The 16,253-nt window shown below is 37.0% G+C and overlaps 3 protein-coding genes across 6 annotated transcripts in view; 1 reads left to right on the top strand and 2 right to left on the bottom strand.

Moving 5' to 3' along the window:
- Nucleotides 1–5,539, top strand: part of LOC141904985 (uncharacterized) — a 53,461-nt gene extending 47,922 nt beyond the window's left edge. For all 3 annotated transcript variants that reach the window (XM_074793657.1, XM_074793656.1, XM_074793658.1), the window contains exon 20: nt 76–5,539. In XM_074793657.1, coding sequence (XP_074649758.1) covers nt 76–185 — 110 coding nt within the window. In that variant the 3' untranslated portion in view covers nt 186–5,539. The remainder of the gene's footprint in view (nt 1–75) is intronic.
- Nucleotides 5,540–5,916: 377 nt separating this feature from the next.
- Nucleotides 5,917–7,721, bottom strand: LOC141905772 (leucine-rich repeat-containing protein 59-like). Its single transcript, XM_074794790.1, has 7 exons — nt 7,535–7,721; nt 7,284–7,343; nt 6,897–7,160; nt 6,622–6,694; nt 6,393–6,542; nt 6,259–6,315; nt 5,917–6,072 (listed from the first exon to the last, which is right to left on the bottom strand). Exons 1-7 carry the CDS (start codon nt 7,628–7,630, stop codon nt 5,948–5,950), a joined length of 825 nt encoding a protein of 274 aa, XP_074650891.1. The 5' UTR covers nt 7,631–7,721; the 3' UTR covers nt 5,917–5,947.
- A 413-nt stretch (nt 7,722–8,134) lies between these two features.
- LOC141905986 (PHD finger protein 14-like) lies at nt 8,135–16,001 on the bottom strand. 2 transcript variants are annotated; one of them, XM_074795119.1, is made up of 20 exons: nt 15,941–16,001; nt 15,611–15,727; nt 15,231–15,428; nt 14,837–15,153; nt 14,333–14,578; nt 13,924–13,979; nt 13,646–13,757; nt 13,471–13,565; nt 13,343–13,385; nt 13,021–13,161; nt 12,867–12,942; nt 12,472–12,654; nt 12,280–12,386; nt 11,960–12,177; nt 11,750–11,881; nt 11,315–11,492; nt 10,486–10,587; nt 10,300–10,406; nt 9,865–9,985; nt 8,135–9,540 (listed from the first exon to the last, which is right to left on the bottom strand). In XM_074795119.1, exons 1-20 carry the CDS (start codon nt 15,999–16,001, stop codon nt 8,569–8,571), a joined length of 3,582 nt encoding a protein of 1,193 aa, XP_074651220.1. In that variant the 3' UTR covers nt 8,135–8,568. The 2 variants fall into 2 exon arrangements, with proteins under 2 accessions (XP_074651220.1, XP_074651221.1); XM_074795120.1 differs by having other exon boundaries at nt 11,357–11,492.
- Between the last annotated feature and the right edge of the window lie 252 nt (nt 16,002–16,253).

Raw genomic sequence — 16,253 nt, 5'->3', positions numbered from 1 at the left:
TGGCTTCCAACTGATTTAAACGTACATTATTGAGGTGTTCAGTATTTCAATGTAGTGTTTGTTTTATTGATCCAGATTTCTTCAGAGATCTGAATTTCACGTGCGGTGAACTGACTCTGTCCAGCAGCCTGCAGCACTTAGTTAAATACGTCAGACATGGGTTACATTGGCTGAAGGACACGTGACAACGATGCCCTTTAAGACGGTCGTCAACACTGTTATTATAAGCGACGTCCGAGAAGAAGACAGTATTACCAGTACAGAGAAAGAGTGAGAGAGAGAATGAGAGAGAGAACGAGAAGAGAGAGAGAGAGCGAGAGAGAGAAATACATGTATTATAGAGTTCAATGATTATAAACCTAAGAATGATAATGGAAGTGCCACCTTATATATATAGAGGGAGAAAGCGATACTTACATATTTATTGACAAAAAAGAAAGAAATAAAAGAGTATTTATTCAATTGAACCCCCGCAGCTGTTGTCCACATTGTGTATATATACATATATATATATATATTATAAATATAATGATTATTATTATTGTTCTATGATTGTTTAATATGATGATTTGGCCGTCTTCCAAAGACGAGAGAGTAATCGTCCAGCCTACCACTGCCGCCAGTTATACGTATGCGCATCTGATGAGAACGTCTGTTCAATTTACTAATTAGAAAGATAAATCAACTTTAATCTCTTGTTTAATGCAGAGAATTTTCTATAAAACGGATGCAATTCTAAAGTGACGGTTGGTTGGGTTGGGCTGGTTTGAATGTTAGTCTGGTGTATGGATGGATGGGTGTTATCAGGGTGGTTGAGAATGCGTATCTTTCGACCATGGCAATTAGGAATGTTTTTTCTTTTCAAATGATGATGATGATGATGATGATAATAATATAATAACATTATAAAAAAGAGAATAATTATGATATCGATTGATGATTATTAATATATCGGTTTTGGCTTCCATTCGTTGCGTAACTATTTAATCGTATAACTTGTGTTTTTATAACTGTTTGAGCCAGTTAACTCGGCATACAGTCCATCACACTCCTGTGCTAAACATATCCGTTATCTCTCCAATAAGTGTTATTTATTCCAAGTCGCTTGAAAAAATCCTATTCTTTACCATTTCTTCGGTTCAATATTTCGGATCGATAAGATTCTTGTAATCGTTGATTAATGGCATTTCGCACGGATGATTTGTTCGAAGGTTATTGGTTGTTCCGATCGGAGAATGGTTAAAATCTTCAAGCTCGGGTTCTGGGTTTTGTAGTCGTTGTAACTTCCGATGGTCTAGTATTCGCATAATTATTAAATTCTTAACGTCGTACGAGTCGTGAATTAAACAAAATATCATTCGAAAATCAATAGGAAAACCATGACAATCGCGGCAGCTGAGACAATCTGGAATCCATCAGTCTTGCCATGTAGATAGATAAACCAGTTCGGATCCGATACAGAATTTCTGGATTGATAATGAGTTCATGCCATTCATTCACCGCAATCAAATTAGGTACAATCGATTATAGCGACAAAAGGTACAATTTGATATTCGAAGCACCGACCTGGGCGCAGATATGAGTGAATGCATGCATTTTTATATGTACTGCGGTAGAATTCTCTCTTTTCCTTCCATAAATGGTGTATTTTAAGTGTCGTAGAATCATTCAACACCTTGAACCTTGTTTCAAACTATGTAGCGTAATGTCAGCTAGTGTTGTTAAACGACCCCCTGTGTATGGATGTATTTACAATAGCCGCGTATTGACTAAAAAAAAACTATTGGCTTATCAATCTTGTCTTTCCTGAGAAGTATTTTGTGCTATTCAGTGGCCAACTTCCACATTCCGGACTTCTCTCATTTCAAAAGAACCTTTCGCTCGCGTGCACTATCATTCCCTTTACTGCGCACTAGACAAATTTATCAATTTACCGACTTGCTTCAAGTACGCAGATCTCCGGAGTACCCAGATCTCAAAAAAATCATTTTCCTGCGTGTTGTGTCTCCTTAAGTATGCCAGTTTTGAAAATGATCAGAGTAAATTGAAAGAGTGCATAGGAAAATACATGAGTTTTATATATACATATGTGTAAAGTGCAATGAAATGAAATGGGCCTTGCGTGTACATTATATCTGTTATCAGAAAATAAGATTATCAATAAGATTACCAGTAAATCTTGCAAGGAATTTCATTTCGTTTTAGAAAAAAATACTAAGAATGCGCGAGGAAGAAAGTTATATGGGGTTGAAAGAATTTGTAAAATGAAAATAGGGGAGAAAACTTGTTGAAAATGGTCAATGGAGGAATTGATTGAAATGTTAATAAACTCTCAGGGCCGACTTAGATGATTGTTTGCGTATATATGTATGTGTCTGGTCAGTTCAGTAGTTTATTAACATTTTATGTTTGTGACCAGTATGGCAGACGCAATCATGACGAAATAATATGTGATGTGAAATATGCATTTAGATTGTAACGGTTTTCATTGTCTGGTTCATTGACAATGAGAAGTAACTAATAGCATCTAAGTTGGAAGTTTTTTTGCGAAGCCAGCCTGTGAGTGATATTTTTGCCCGAGTTGATGCTATGCGGTGCACACATGTATACAAGTTCTCTCCATGTTTTTCTCTAGAAAGATTATTAAAAAGAGTTGAATATCCTGCCGGAGGAAAAAAATGCAAATGTATTTTTGAAAATTTTAGGAACGCGCTCTGATGTTAAAGCTCAACGCGTGTTCTATAGTAAAAAGGAAATTATTCGGTATATTTTGTCGTGGGCTCAAGAAGCGGGAGCTCATTTTTAATGTTATGAAATATGGCAAATACGTATTATATACAATGATTTGTGATGATGGAGGAAAATGTTTCAATGTTTGAGAGAGTCTGATGACGTGGTTTTGTCTTGTTGCCTTGGAAATACTCGACACTGAAAAGAATAATATGCAAATGATGAATTGAGATGTAAGTGATATTTGAATGGTGAAAATTATTGGGCAGTATTTCGACACAATTTCAGTTCATTCATGAGTCTAATCTACCTCTTTATTCTCTCACTTCATTCTGCATTGACTTCAGCGTTAATTGTCATCGTACTGATCTATAATGTGGTAACTATTTGACTTTAAAAACGAGGCATTTTATGTTTTTCTCATGATTTTACTTAAACTTCCAACTGCCGGTGTAGTATGTAAGATATGCCCTGCATGGTTTAGTACAAATATTTTAGTTATTCAATATTAATTAGGTTTAGTTAGTTTTTATTAGTTCTTGGCTACGATTTGCGCATTCATGCCACATTCAAAATAGCTCGTTTTAGTCATGATTATTAGATGAATTACAGATTTGTTTATGTATGAATTCATTATTGGAAGCTTTAATATGAATTCAGATCTATGAAATCACACTTTGAATTAACATTCCAAGATTATCAGTTAAATTGAACCAGTTCCACAGTGCAATATTGAAATTCCATTTGAAAATGAACTTATTTCAGGATCAGGAGTCAGAATCCTCGACTCAAAATCTTAACTCGAGAGCCAATTTTCTTAACTGTAGAACTGGGTCCTGAATATGGAACAAGGTTTTCTTCATTTAGAGAGAAATATTCATCAGAGATACTTCTTCAAAATGAATTTTTCTTTAAGTATAATGAATGTCGAACTGCACTGTGACATTCCAGTGAATTGTCTAGTCTGTACATTATAGATCTGATTCCATTTCAAAAGTAGACGCTGTAACTTCAATCTATTGTTCTTCTGTATGAACGCAGTTAGCATTTCACTTCACTTGTGTTACAACCACACAGCTAGTTGAATAGTAATATTTCCTGTCTTGCATTTGCATGTCTTTCAAAAATTGATTTTCTCAATTTTCTATTTAGATCATTGTTCTGTTTTCATCAATTAAATAACCAGTAACGATGGCACTCTTGAAACCAATTTCAAATGAAACCCTCTTGATTTGTTCGATATCATACTACGGTATTTGCGGCTATCAACTTCAATTGATTCTTCCGAATTATTGTTGACATTACCATTTATTCATATATTTGTTTCACTTGTCCGAGTTAAAGTGCGTGAGGGAATGTTTTCATTGTTCCTGACACTTGTAATCAAACCATCTTGTTGGATTTAGCTTATTATTATTATTTATTAACTATTATATATTTATTGATTTGAACACAATGCCCACCATCTATTTTCATTGATTATAGAACCATTTATTCTCATCGATTGTCTGTGTTTGTTAATTTAGGGTTTGTTTGTTTTTTTTTTTGGTGTTTATACGTAAACGTATCTTACAAATATTTTGAGGATAAAAAGTCTTTGTGTTGTGAACTGTGTCTTGAGTTCATGGTTTCATGAAATATTTCCTGCGAATTGTTTTTGTTCCTCAGTTTTTGACATAATCTGTTTCATTGACAAAGCGATCGCGAGTTCTCGAAGAGTTATCCACTCAGTACAGACTGAGCCAGTAAATTGTCTGTCTCACGAGAAATATCCATTCCCAATTGCTTCAATAATCCATACTGTATTTGGTAAAATTTTGTGAATATTCTTCATACAGTTTTCTCTTCGATTCGTTTGAAAATTTACAGATTGTAGACAAACTGAATGAAACATTAGTTACTGGTCGAGTTCCAAGTGTATTTCTCTTGAATTTCATGAACTCTGATGCCATATTTATGAAGGCATTTATGATATATCAGATTCACTAAGTTTTTCTTTGATTTCGCTGTGCAATAATTGCTTAAAGCATTCATTGATATTGTGAGTGAGATTACCACTGATTTTTTCCACTGATTACGGTATTATAATTGTTACATTACGAGCAATTGACTCCCTAATTGGGGAGGCCTTCCTCAATTGGATTATATTTTTTGAGGTTAATGGGGTAGAAAGAAGAAATCAGATATGTATTTGAAGTGAAATGCCTCAATTTATTTGGGTCAAGAATCATGTTTGCTTATGGATGAAGAATACCATTGGTTTTTCAGCAATTGCAGATGATATTCCAAATATAAATGAAAGCATTGGAAAACTTTGTCCTATGGTTTTTGTTTAAACAGAGATAAGATATTAGCACCCGGTAGCAAGCATAATTTATTTTTTGTGTTTTTAAGCAATAAACGTATAGTTAGTTATAGTATGTACTTCATCCGCTATTGACTGGTTGTACCATATTATCATTATTATTATATTATTAATATATCCAGATCCAGAAGTGCATGGTTTATCGATGTTTTTATCTAATTAAACAGTAGATTATTGTATTTCAAAAGCTTGAAAATAGTATTCATGCGGTTGCATCAAAACTGAGCAAAAATGAAAACCACCCGGTATTTTAAGGGATATGGTACGAGTTGTCAATGATAGCGTATTTCCAAGGCAAAAGTTAAAACTGCATATATACATATATATATATATTGTTAAGTTAAAAATATATACATATTTCCCTCGCTTTGTATTAAACTGGGCTCTTGTGTATTCAATGACGGACATATATTTGTCAGTCTCTTGTCTTTGGCCACAAGTAAAATTGGACACAGAAATGTGTGAATTTTTTCATATGAAAAATTGGTTGTATTTGTTATTCATTTTTGCTTCCTCACTTATTTTCTTGTATGCCGTTCTAAGGTTAATTGGATTGTGTAATGATGACACACAGTTCTCCAGTTGATGAAGACCTAGTGTTGGATTGGCTCGAACTTATAGTCCCACTGGCTGCTTACGGTGCGAGGGCATCACTTCAAAGACTGTCCTGGTGCGGGGTTAAACCAACAATCCAATAGGGTTGTTCGTCTTTGGAAACGACGATAAATAAGCCAAGGACTAAACTGGATAAAGACAAAGTTTTATAATCGATGACAAATGACAAATTTTTAAAACATAAATACTTTATTTTAAATAGAAGTGCATAAGTAGATAGATGGTGTATTTATTCACTCATTTTAGATACTCTTTCCACGGCATATTTCCATCTTTTGAGACTAGATAAACGCATAGCCCTATCGCGACAGCTATGAGTAGTACAAGGAGGGATACAATAAAACCTTTACACGACAATCCATCTGAAGATAAATATATAGAAAATCATGAATATTTTGATATAAACCACGAAAAATGTATTTCATCTAGGGACTTATTAGCGTACGAACAAAATATTTGACCCCTCCACTTGTACGCATCGGACATCACCCCTCCCCCAACGTGTGAACATAATAAATGAATGATCCCCTCGCATTAAGAAACAGTACCTTTCTTATCCGTTTTAGCATTATTCTTATCACCATGCCCTGTCACATTATTTTCACCTGAATGGATAGATATAGTTGAAAATACAGGTCTGGTCATCTAACAAATCATGAACTATAAATAGCTAATAAAATACCGTTTGATTTGAAAACTTGTTTTTGACGCGCTGCTATTTCTTGCTGTTTCTCTAAATATTCTACACGTCTCTTTTCTTTCTCTGCCAATTTTTCTTTCTTTCTCAATTCTCTTTCTCGTTCTAATTCCGCCTTTTTTTCCGCTTCTTTCGCTGCATACAGAAATAATAATCAAACTACAAGAAGTCAACCGTAAAGAGTTTTTGGCGCCCAGAATTCAATGATTTTTACCCCGATCTTCTTTCAACTGAATTTGACGTTTTCTCTCTTGTTCCGACAGAACTTCTTTCATAAATGCAACCATCTTTCAAGGAAAAAGAGCATTTTGATGTAACTTAACACTTATTAAAATACTCTCAAAATCCGAATGAAGTAACTCATTTTCAAATAAAATACTCTTTTCAAAGTTAAATTATTGTCATTTGTGCTTAAAACTACTGCAGAGGTAGGCTGGTCTATGCGATGAAGTATGGAGTCACGCAGATTCGAATAGAGATAATACTTACTCTTTTGGCACATGATTTACATTGAGTTTCGTCGAGACAGAGTCCAGCAACACGCTGTAAACGTTCATCTAGAGGATTACCCTTCAAATCTAACCATTGTAGACTCTTAAAGTGTCCCAGCCCAACAGGTAGAGTCACTAAGTTATTTCCCGACAAGTCGACGCGGCGCAAATTTCGCAAGTTTCCAAATGCTTGTGGTAACGACACTAACTGATTCTTACTCAAGTCTAGTTTCACTAAATGCGTTAATTCGCAAAATGAGTCCTGAAAAAGACAATGCCAATGTACTCAAAAATACAAGAATAGACTATTCAATCAAGAAGAGGATTGATAAGTTCAAGGATTTGCTGAATTTGATTAGATTACTATTAAGTAATAGATACTTACTGGTAATGATGTGATGAGGTTGCATGATAGATCTAGATGAGTCCCTTGTTTTAGAGCAGCCTAAAAAATATATTATTACATGCAGTGAACAAAAATCATTGTTTTTCTTAATCTGCACTGGTAACTTTGTAACTGTACTCGTAGACTAGTACACCTACGCTACGCCTACTCTACATCTTCAACCTAACCCGGCCGAACCGGTATCCTCATCATCATCATCAATCATCATCATCCGATCGACGTCTACTCACTATTTCCTTCACTGGAACAACGGACAGCTCATTCAAACTCAGGTCCAGAACGTTATCCTCAAGTTTATCTCTCAGACTTTCTTTTTTGCTCGGCATCTTATAAATTTTTGTAATATTTCAGATGAAAGAAAGAGTTCGAGACGATAAATATGACATGAAGTTCATGAAGTGTAGTGCTACGTGGACTTCCGGATTTCCCAATTTGACGTCATATTTGAGAAACGATTTTCATTCAACTTGGTGGCAGCACCGTACGGTCACCTGGCGTAATTTCTGTGAACTACTGTGGACAGGCAACCAGTCTATTCGAAGGTTGGACTGGTTAAGGATGTCGAGTGACATTAGTTTACAAGAATGCCGCTAGGCCACCACGTTCCGCGTTAAAATAGCATGAAAATAGCGTATATCTGTCAGGAAATAAATCAATATCTTATCACGCACCTGCGTCCCCCATTTGCAGCCATGACTGGTCAAAAGATCCTCAAAATTACTGAAATCCTTATTAGAAATAAATTCTAAAAATAAACGCACTGAATTATGATATAGAAATATCCAAATTAATTTTGGAAGCACATGTATTTATAGACACATTATAGACTACAGACATCAGACATTCACAGACGTAGAAAAACTAAAAACGTTTGTCTACAGTTTACAAATGCAAGAATTAAATGCATATATTAACACTATTACATATATTTTCATAGCTTTTGAGTTACGGTTACCAGCATTCTTTAAATACAATCATAAGATTCATACTTCACAAAGAGATCTCAGAAGAAACAACATGGAATCACCCACACTCAAATAAAACTGGCTATTGTCTTTTTGCAAAATGTCACGTCTTGCATCGATAATACTTATTGACTTCTTATCGATTGATTTGAAACATTAACTATGGTTTTCGACTCTCAGGTTTAACTAGTTGCTATTACCGTGTATTTAACAAAACTTTCTAATATTAAAAAACAAAGAGATCAGTGAACCAAGGTATAATAAAAAATTTTTACATACAATAAATAAACTATTGTTAATTATTTATTCTTGGCATTTTTGTTATTAGTTGACCCATTACCCTTACCCGAACCTTTAGACCCCGTAGAACCCTGAGAATCTTTACCCTGTAGTGACTTAGGTACAGACTTTCCAGTAGGGGATTTCCCACCTGCTGGAGGGGTTTTTGCAACCGGAGTAGATTTTCCAGTTGCAGTGGTAGCTGCTTTCCCTTGTGATTTTCCAGCTCCTGTTGGAGCAGTTTTCCCAGTCCCTGTTTGAGAAGCTTTCCCAGCCCCTGTTGGGGTAGTTTTCCCAGCCCCTGTTGGGGTAGTTTTCCCAGCCCCTGTTGGGGTAGTTTTCCCAGCCCCTGTTGGGGGAGTTTTCCCAGCTCCTGTTGGAGTAGTTTTCCCAGTGCCTGTTGGGGTAGTTTTCCCAGTGCCTGTTGGGGTAGTTTTCCCAGTCCCAGTTGGGGTAGTTTTCCCAGTCCCAGTTGGGGTAGTTTTAGGAGTTGTTATTTTGCCTGTTTTATTAGTTTTATTCTGAATTGTTTTGGGATTATCTTTAGTTGGTGTTTTTGATTGTGCAGTGGTTTTTCCATTAGTTTTACTCGTCATTGCTGCTGTTGATTTTCCGGCTGTTTTCGATGTCGATTTAGCTGATGTCGATTTAGTTGCAGTCGCCCCCTCTTGTTGTTTAGCAGAACTACTAGTTTTAGCAGATGGTTTTTTTTTCGTAGCTGCTGATGTCGCATTGTTCTTAGTTAAAGTTCTATTTGCCACGGTTTTCTGAGATTTACTATTGTCCTTTTTCGTTGCTGTGGTTTTAGCGGTTGGTTTTCTAACTGAAGCTCCGCCCCTCTCGCCGCTCTTAACGCTTTCCTCTTCATTCTCACTTTCCTCGTCGGAATCCTCCTCGTCATCGCTGCTCGAATGTTTGCGTTTTTTAATCTTGAATCGTACGTTCGGGTCAGCACTCGTGTCGTCCTGTTCGTCCTCCGATTCAAAATAATCCTGAAACGAAAAGAGCATTTAGCAATCAACTGTTGATTAAATACGCTTCAAATTCTAGGGACATGATCTCGAAGTCGTACCAATTCTTGAGGGAAATCAGGTAGGAAATTTTTGGGACCAAATTGTGTCCATTTTGACATTAAAGTGCCTTAACCCTTTAAGTCGTGACCATAATGCCGCGGATAATTTTAAAATCTTGGAAAATTCCACCTCAGTATATTATTTAATGGGCAAGCCGCTATAGTGCATCTACACTGACTGCCTTTTATGATATTTCACTATGTTTGACAGCTCTCGTGATCGAATATGGGCAATAACGCTTACGCTTTCTAGTTGTGTAGGGTCACACGCCTCACAATGCCACGAATATCCACGACGCTTCGGAGTCTTCTTTAACGGCGGATCCAAACATTCGAAGTGATAACACAACGTACACTCGTCACATCTATAAACATAAGAACAGCTGAATTCATAAATCGAAAGGTAGAATAGAAAGTTTGTGAAATCTTGCCGATTCTATGCATCGCTTCCATAGAAAGAAGTTTGACCTCCTCCTCCTGTGGATTCGTACCAGTATGAACTATATGAAATGGCTCCTAAAACCATATTTAACGGCGCCACATCGGTCAAAATGTTTGTGGTATCGAGAGTGGCGACATTTTGGATGTGACGGCTATTTTGTTCCCGAGATAAAATACAGATGCTCCGTTTTCAGAAAATGCCTGGCATAAGGCGAGGTGGTGGTGGGTGTGTACTTACCTGACAACAGTTGAGTTATCTCCCGGTTTGAGACATGTAGCACATTCCATCGGGAACATCCTCCTTTCTTTCATCGACTGAACGACTCGTGTGGCAGACACAATTGCCTGAAATATTTACAAAATAGAATATTACACTCAATCAAGCTCAGAGAACTCAGTTCTGATGTCAGATATTACGGCAAACCTTTTTCTGAATAATCTCATCAGTTGTTTCTGGTAACTTCTTCACTTTTTTACTCCTTGGTCTTTTCTTCGATTTGACAGCAGTTTCTGGTTTTAAATTGGCCTGAAACAAAATACGGAATTCAATTTGCCGGGTGACAGAAAGATATTCTAAACTTATCTATACTAAATAACTGCATAATCTTCTAAAACCTATCGGTATCATATATGCGTTTAAATCGACAACGAAATACTTCAAAACAAAGTAAAATAAGCAGTAAATAATCACAAAAAGCAAATCGTAAAAAAAATTGCACTAAATAGTAAACCATGGATATATATAATAAATTGAATGATTATATAAGCAAAGCACGACATAAATACATATAATACAGTCAAGTCCGTATCCCTCGCGACCGGAGTGAAATCGTAGGAATGAAGTGAAATACAAAATATCTAATGCTACATTTTATTAAATTTAGAATATACATGGGACAGAACTACATTATTTACCTAATGATTGTACAAATCCTCACTCAAATAAATACGAAATTATGAAATGATTATACGAATTAATCAGCTATGAATGAGGTGGATTTGACTGTACATGTTTTACCTCAGTGTACAACGGGGTAAAATAAATAAAGCAAACACTACTAAGTAATAAATGAATGATAGTTGCTGCTGCTGGTGCCATGCTGTAATACTAGAGCACATTCACCGGAGAATCATGCAGATATTCAATGTTACCGTTGATGACGACGGACGCAACGTGCTTTAACTGATAGAATCACTCACTCTATATACATCACCATGGTATCACGTGTGTGAATAGTAACAATGACGCTTACCATAATACCGTATGTAGGTGGGTAATCCCTCGATCTGCTTACCGGCAATACGTCATCGCAGAACTGCGTGAATTTCAGCGGTTCTTTGATTTTCTCGCGTAGTTTTCGCGGCGCATCGGGATTTGCGTCGGGATCTTCGGACTCTTCGCTGGATCGCGGAGTACATTCTGAACATTGCCTTTAAAACGAATGCAAACTGTCGAACCGGCTCTAGAATTCAACGAGGTTTTTGCTTGCCAATAGATGGCGCGCGTAGGACAGAAGGACAGCTTGATCAAATCGTTAAATCACGCTTTTAGATAAACTTATTGGTCTTTAAGGCGTTTGTCAGATTTGAGAAACTAAAGAACAGATTTTGCATCATAGACGAGCGCCACCTGGTGGATCCTCACTTGCCGCAGTCAACTGCCAAGTCCCTACAGTTTATGTACTTACCAGCCGCATAGTTTGGTTTTTTTTGGCATACGTGTAAGAGGTGGATCTAAACAGCCGAGATGATAGAATTTCTTACACTGATCACATCGAGCCATTTGATGTTGATCTCTGCTTTTATGACAAATTCCGCAACTAAAATCAACTGACAAAATTACATTTCCGCTCGTGATTAATTTATTACCTCTAAATCTTTGAAAGATTTCTACTCACTGTTGTAACACGACACCGATAGGGGGCGATAATGGTTGTTCCTTTTTACTGCCGGGAGTCGAAGTAGTTGTGACTTTCAGCGGAGATTTCTTCGGTGAGAATATTTCAGGTAAGGGTAGTTTTTTCCCGGCCAATGTCGACAGGTATTTCCATAGATTTTCTCCTTCTTCCTTCAGTTTCTGATTGGTTTTGCGTAAATCGGTGACCATCGCATGAATCTACAAAAATTCATGATGAAATTTCAACCAATTCATTTTGCTCGGGAAAACGACACTAGGGTTCAAATCCCAGTCCTCGATTCCACTGGAACTAAAGCTCACTTTGTCATATTTCTGTCTGAGTTCTGTCTCCTGTTCGCGGTAAACATCGTTTTGAGGTATGATTTCTTCCACATGTTTTTTGAGATTCTTTATACGATTGTCTCGTTCTAAACAAATTCATAAACATAAATCTTGTAAGACAACGATGGATTCCGATAATATTTTCACACCAAAATATCGCTTTCAACTTACCTAGAAAATAACTGATGTATTCTACGCTAAATGCAACTGGGACATGCCACTTTTTACGGATATCTTTCGTTGTCACATGATGCTCGACCTGAGTATTGATTCCCATCAGTTCGGCCTTCTTAAGCAGACGACGAACAGCGGATGGACACGATGATAACAATCTGGGCATTTTCTCAGTTGGAACTATAACAGAAAACCGACCATCAGCGTTTGTCAGGGTTCTTAGAGATCAGGGAATCCAAAATGCCCTGATATTTCCCTGACCCCAAATATTCCTTGATTTAATCATAAGATTTCTTCAGTGGGGGCTGTTTCTAAACAAAGAGGTTCCTTGCACCACTCATCGCCAAAATTTCAAATGCCTCGACTTTTCCCTGATTTTCAAGAACACCTACCCCAACACAGCGGACGTTTGGTCTTTGCTTCGTTGTATTTGCGACAATGTCGAGCTAACTTCCTCTGAAATCTTGCCTGTTTGAAAATAAAATGCAACACAACATAGAAACATTGTAATAGTTCAGTATTGGTATTGGTGAGGAAATTGAGTACCTGTTCGGAGTCTTCATCTACTGCTAGTTTTAGTTTGTCCTTAACCTGTGATTGTAGAGCTAAATAGTTCCTATGTTTTGCTTTTACTAGGAATTTATCGGCGTGTTGTTTGCAGTAGGCATAAAATGGATCGGCAATATCCTAATGAAAACAGAAAGAAACATTTTACCGGGTATAAAATGACATAAAGCGTGGAGTAGTTGGAATCACTAAACCCGAGACTCTTAGGTCTTAGGCTACACGACCCTCAATATCACCCCTCAGTTCTAACGTTATCGGCCGCACATTTAACGAGTGACATTCAGATTATATTTACACGTACTTCATCCGGTGAAGCTTCGGATAAGAGTCCTTCTCTTTGAGCACTGAAAAGAATACACAGGATCGATACATCGATATAAACGAACAAAAGCACGAAAAGACAGACTTCTATATAACAATAATACTAACCAGGTTACATGGAAATAAGCTCGACACATACCGGCATCACAACCAATACAAACACCTGTTCTACTGAATCTATGATCTTCACATAAACTACATTCCTGCAATAAACAGATTTGTGGGTTATTGTTAACAAATAAGGCTGATCTGTAAATGTGCTCAATACATTAACTATAGATACCTTAGCTCCCCATTTAGAGTAGGACATTTCGAACAATGTAACAGGACTGAGTTTATCAACATCGACGAATGCGACTCCAGGAATGTAAAATGCACAGACTATATGAACCCATCTATAAAAGAGACAAACATTAGACCAGAATCCATCAGACTCAATCCATAGTTTTTAGTAGTCAGACTTAGGCGAAAGTCGGAACTTCATTATAAGTCAAAAGTTAGCAAAAAAAGGCTCTCTACAAACACTGTTAAATCAAGGCTTTAGGAATACCGACGACTTACTTTCCAGCATCAGTTTCTTTGAAAATTCCGCCGAAATTTGGACAGAGTTCGCAATGCTGTAACGAAAAAGAATCATACAGTGACGTATGCTTCATTTTTCTATCATCGGTCAGACATCAGGAAAAAATGGCATACATTGGGTTTCCTCAAAGGCGAGCGCCGTAGACGCAGAGCCCCTTGTAGGGTATGGGGCCCTGCCCCATGAAAATTTTTAAAATTTTCTAAATCAAGAGGCATCCACATACATTTATGTATTCTAAACAGGATTAGCGCTAAAATACATTTTTGGAATTTTCAATAGATCCATCATTATTGGTCCGACATTTGTTGGTCTGCAGTGATGTCACTGTAGAACTTTTGCATTGAATGAATACAGGAATGCAGACAGATATCGTGATAATATACTTACTGGGTTTCGAATTCCAGCTTTACAAGCATCGCAGAACCACGGTTCAGTACTAGCCGACGATACAGTACTCGCTACCGATTGGCTATCGCTGATACCATAACAACCCTCGTGTACGGATACGCCACAGCTGTCACACTCAACGATCTCGTCACTTTCAGCGCTGATATCACCTAAACATACCGAACATACCAGTATACGTAACTTCTTACCGCGGATTCCATCGGTAAGTGACACTTCACCAGAGATCTACAACCATAGACACAATATTGCACAAATAACAGTTATACAGTAAACCATGCATTATAAGTCAGATGTTTTTGGACATGTCGATGCACATTTTCTCCGAAATAGAAAACCTTTTGTGTTATAGCAAACTAGGATATAAGAATTGATGATTTTAATTTTGATGATGAGAATATTTTCTTAGTGATTTTACAGATGAAACAAGCTATCAGCTATAACCATCAAACTAAGCGGTCATCTGAATGAGGGAACACCGCTAACCTTTATCTCTTCACGTCGAGGTCTGTTATCGGATATAAACTCAGCTCGTTCTGTTGGTTTGATTTTTCTGCCGCCCTCCGTCGTCGTTCCGCCGTCTTTTTTCTTCTTATCGTTCGTCGAAGATGTGGAGGTTTTATTCTTTTTCGTCGGAGGAACGTAATCGAGATCATTCTCGCTATCCTCGGCGTTCTCTAACGCGGCCGCTAACGATAAACCTTCCGATGTTTCGTCCGAATCATCGTCGCTTTCATCTTCATCCGAATCATCATCATTATCATCATCGAGATCACTGTCATCATCATCATCACTGGCATTTCCTGATTTCAAATTATCATAAATCATGAAGATGAGTAAAAGTCATCGGTCGAATTTGAATCTGGAATCAAACTCTTACCTGATGACATATTTTCAGATTTTTGTTCATTATTGTCATTTTCGACCTCATCCCCATCCTCTCCCTCCTCATCATCCTCTCCCTCCTCGTCATCAGCATCTGAATCAACTTCCATCATCTCCTCATCTTCGTTATCATCGTCATTTTTTGATATGTGAGATTTTCTCGGAACAACATCTGCTACCGTTTCATCTTCCTCTGAAAATTACAAAAAAACCGATGTTTACGCAATCATTTTCTACCAATTGAATTAACAATCAATGTATTCATAAAATGATAAAAAATCAGAAACCTTATTAAAAATTGACCAAACATTTAGATTAGAGTTCAACAATTCAATTAATAAGTCAAGAGCATTTTATGGATAGATTCAGCATTACCTTCTTCATCAACTTCGAAATCACTATCATTATCGCTGTCTTCTAGACCTCCAAAATCAACTTGTTGTAAATGTTTCGCTACTGGTTTAACACGACGTTTACTCGGATCTCTTTCTCCTGAATCGAAATGAATAATAAACAACAACTCCGACGTTGCAGTTGTGTTGAGTTACCACTGAGCGGTAAACTGACAGACTAGGCTACGGGTATATAAACCGCTCTACGAGAGGTAGATCAGATCGAGTCATTAATGGGAGAATAATCATAAACTATCAATTAATTACTGTTCATTGAGATGCAATGTGTTTGGAGCAATAATTCAGCTCTTACGCATGGTTTTATACAGAAATCCGACTGCAGTGTCTTCTTCTTCTTGCCCACTAGAAGCCATTTTGATTCGGTGAGTAAAACGCGGATTGAGCGGTCCAAGAAGGTAAAATAAGGAAAAGGACAGTATAGTAGTATGGGATGTCCCAGGTTAGACTGGTTACCGGTCTCTATCTTCAATTCTTGAGGCCTTGGGAACACTCGATTAGTATATTCGAGTATGCAAAACGTTTTTATGAGCATGGATTATGTCATAATCCGTCATTTTTATGAACATTGGTTATCATAATCGATTAGCATACTCAGCATACTTGCT

This window comes from Tubulanus polymorphus, chromosome 5, assembly GCF_964204645.1.
Source record: "Tubulanus polymorphus chromosome 5, tnTubPoly1.2, whole genome shotgun sequence".
NCBI lineage: Eukaryota > Metazoa > Nemertea > Palaeonemertea > Tubulaniformes > Tubulanidae > Tubulanus > Tubulanus polymorphus.
This window is presented reverse-complemented; position numbering and strand designations above follow the sequence as displayed.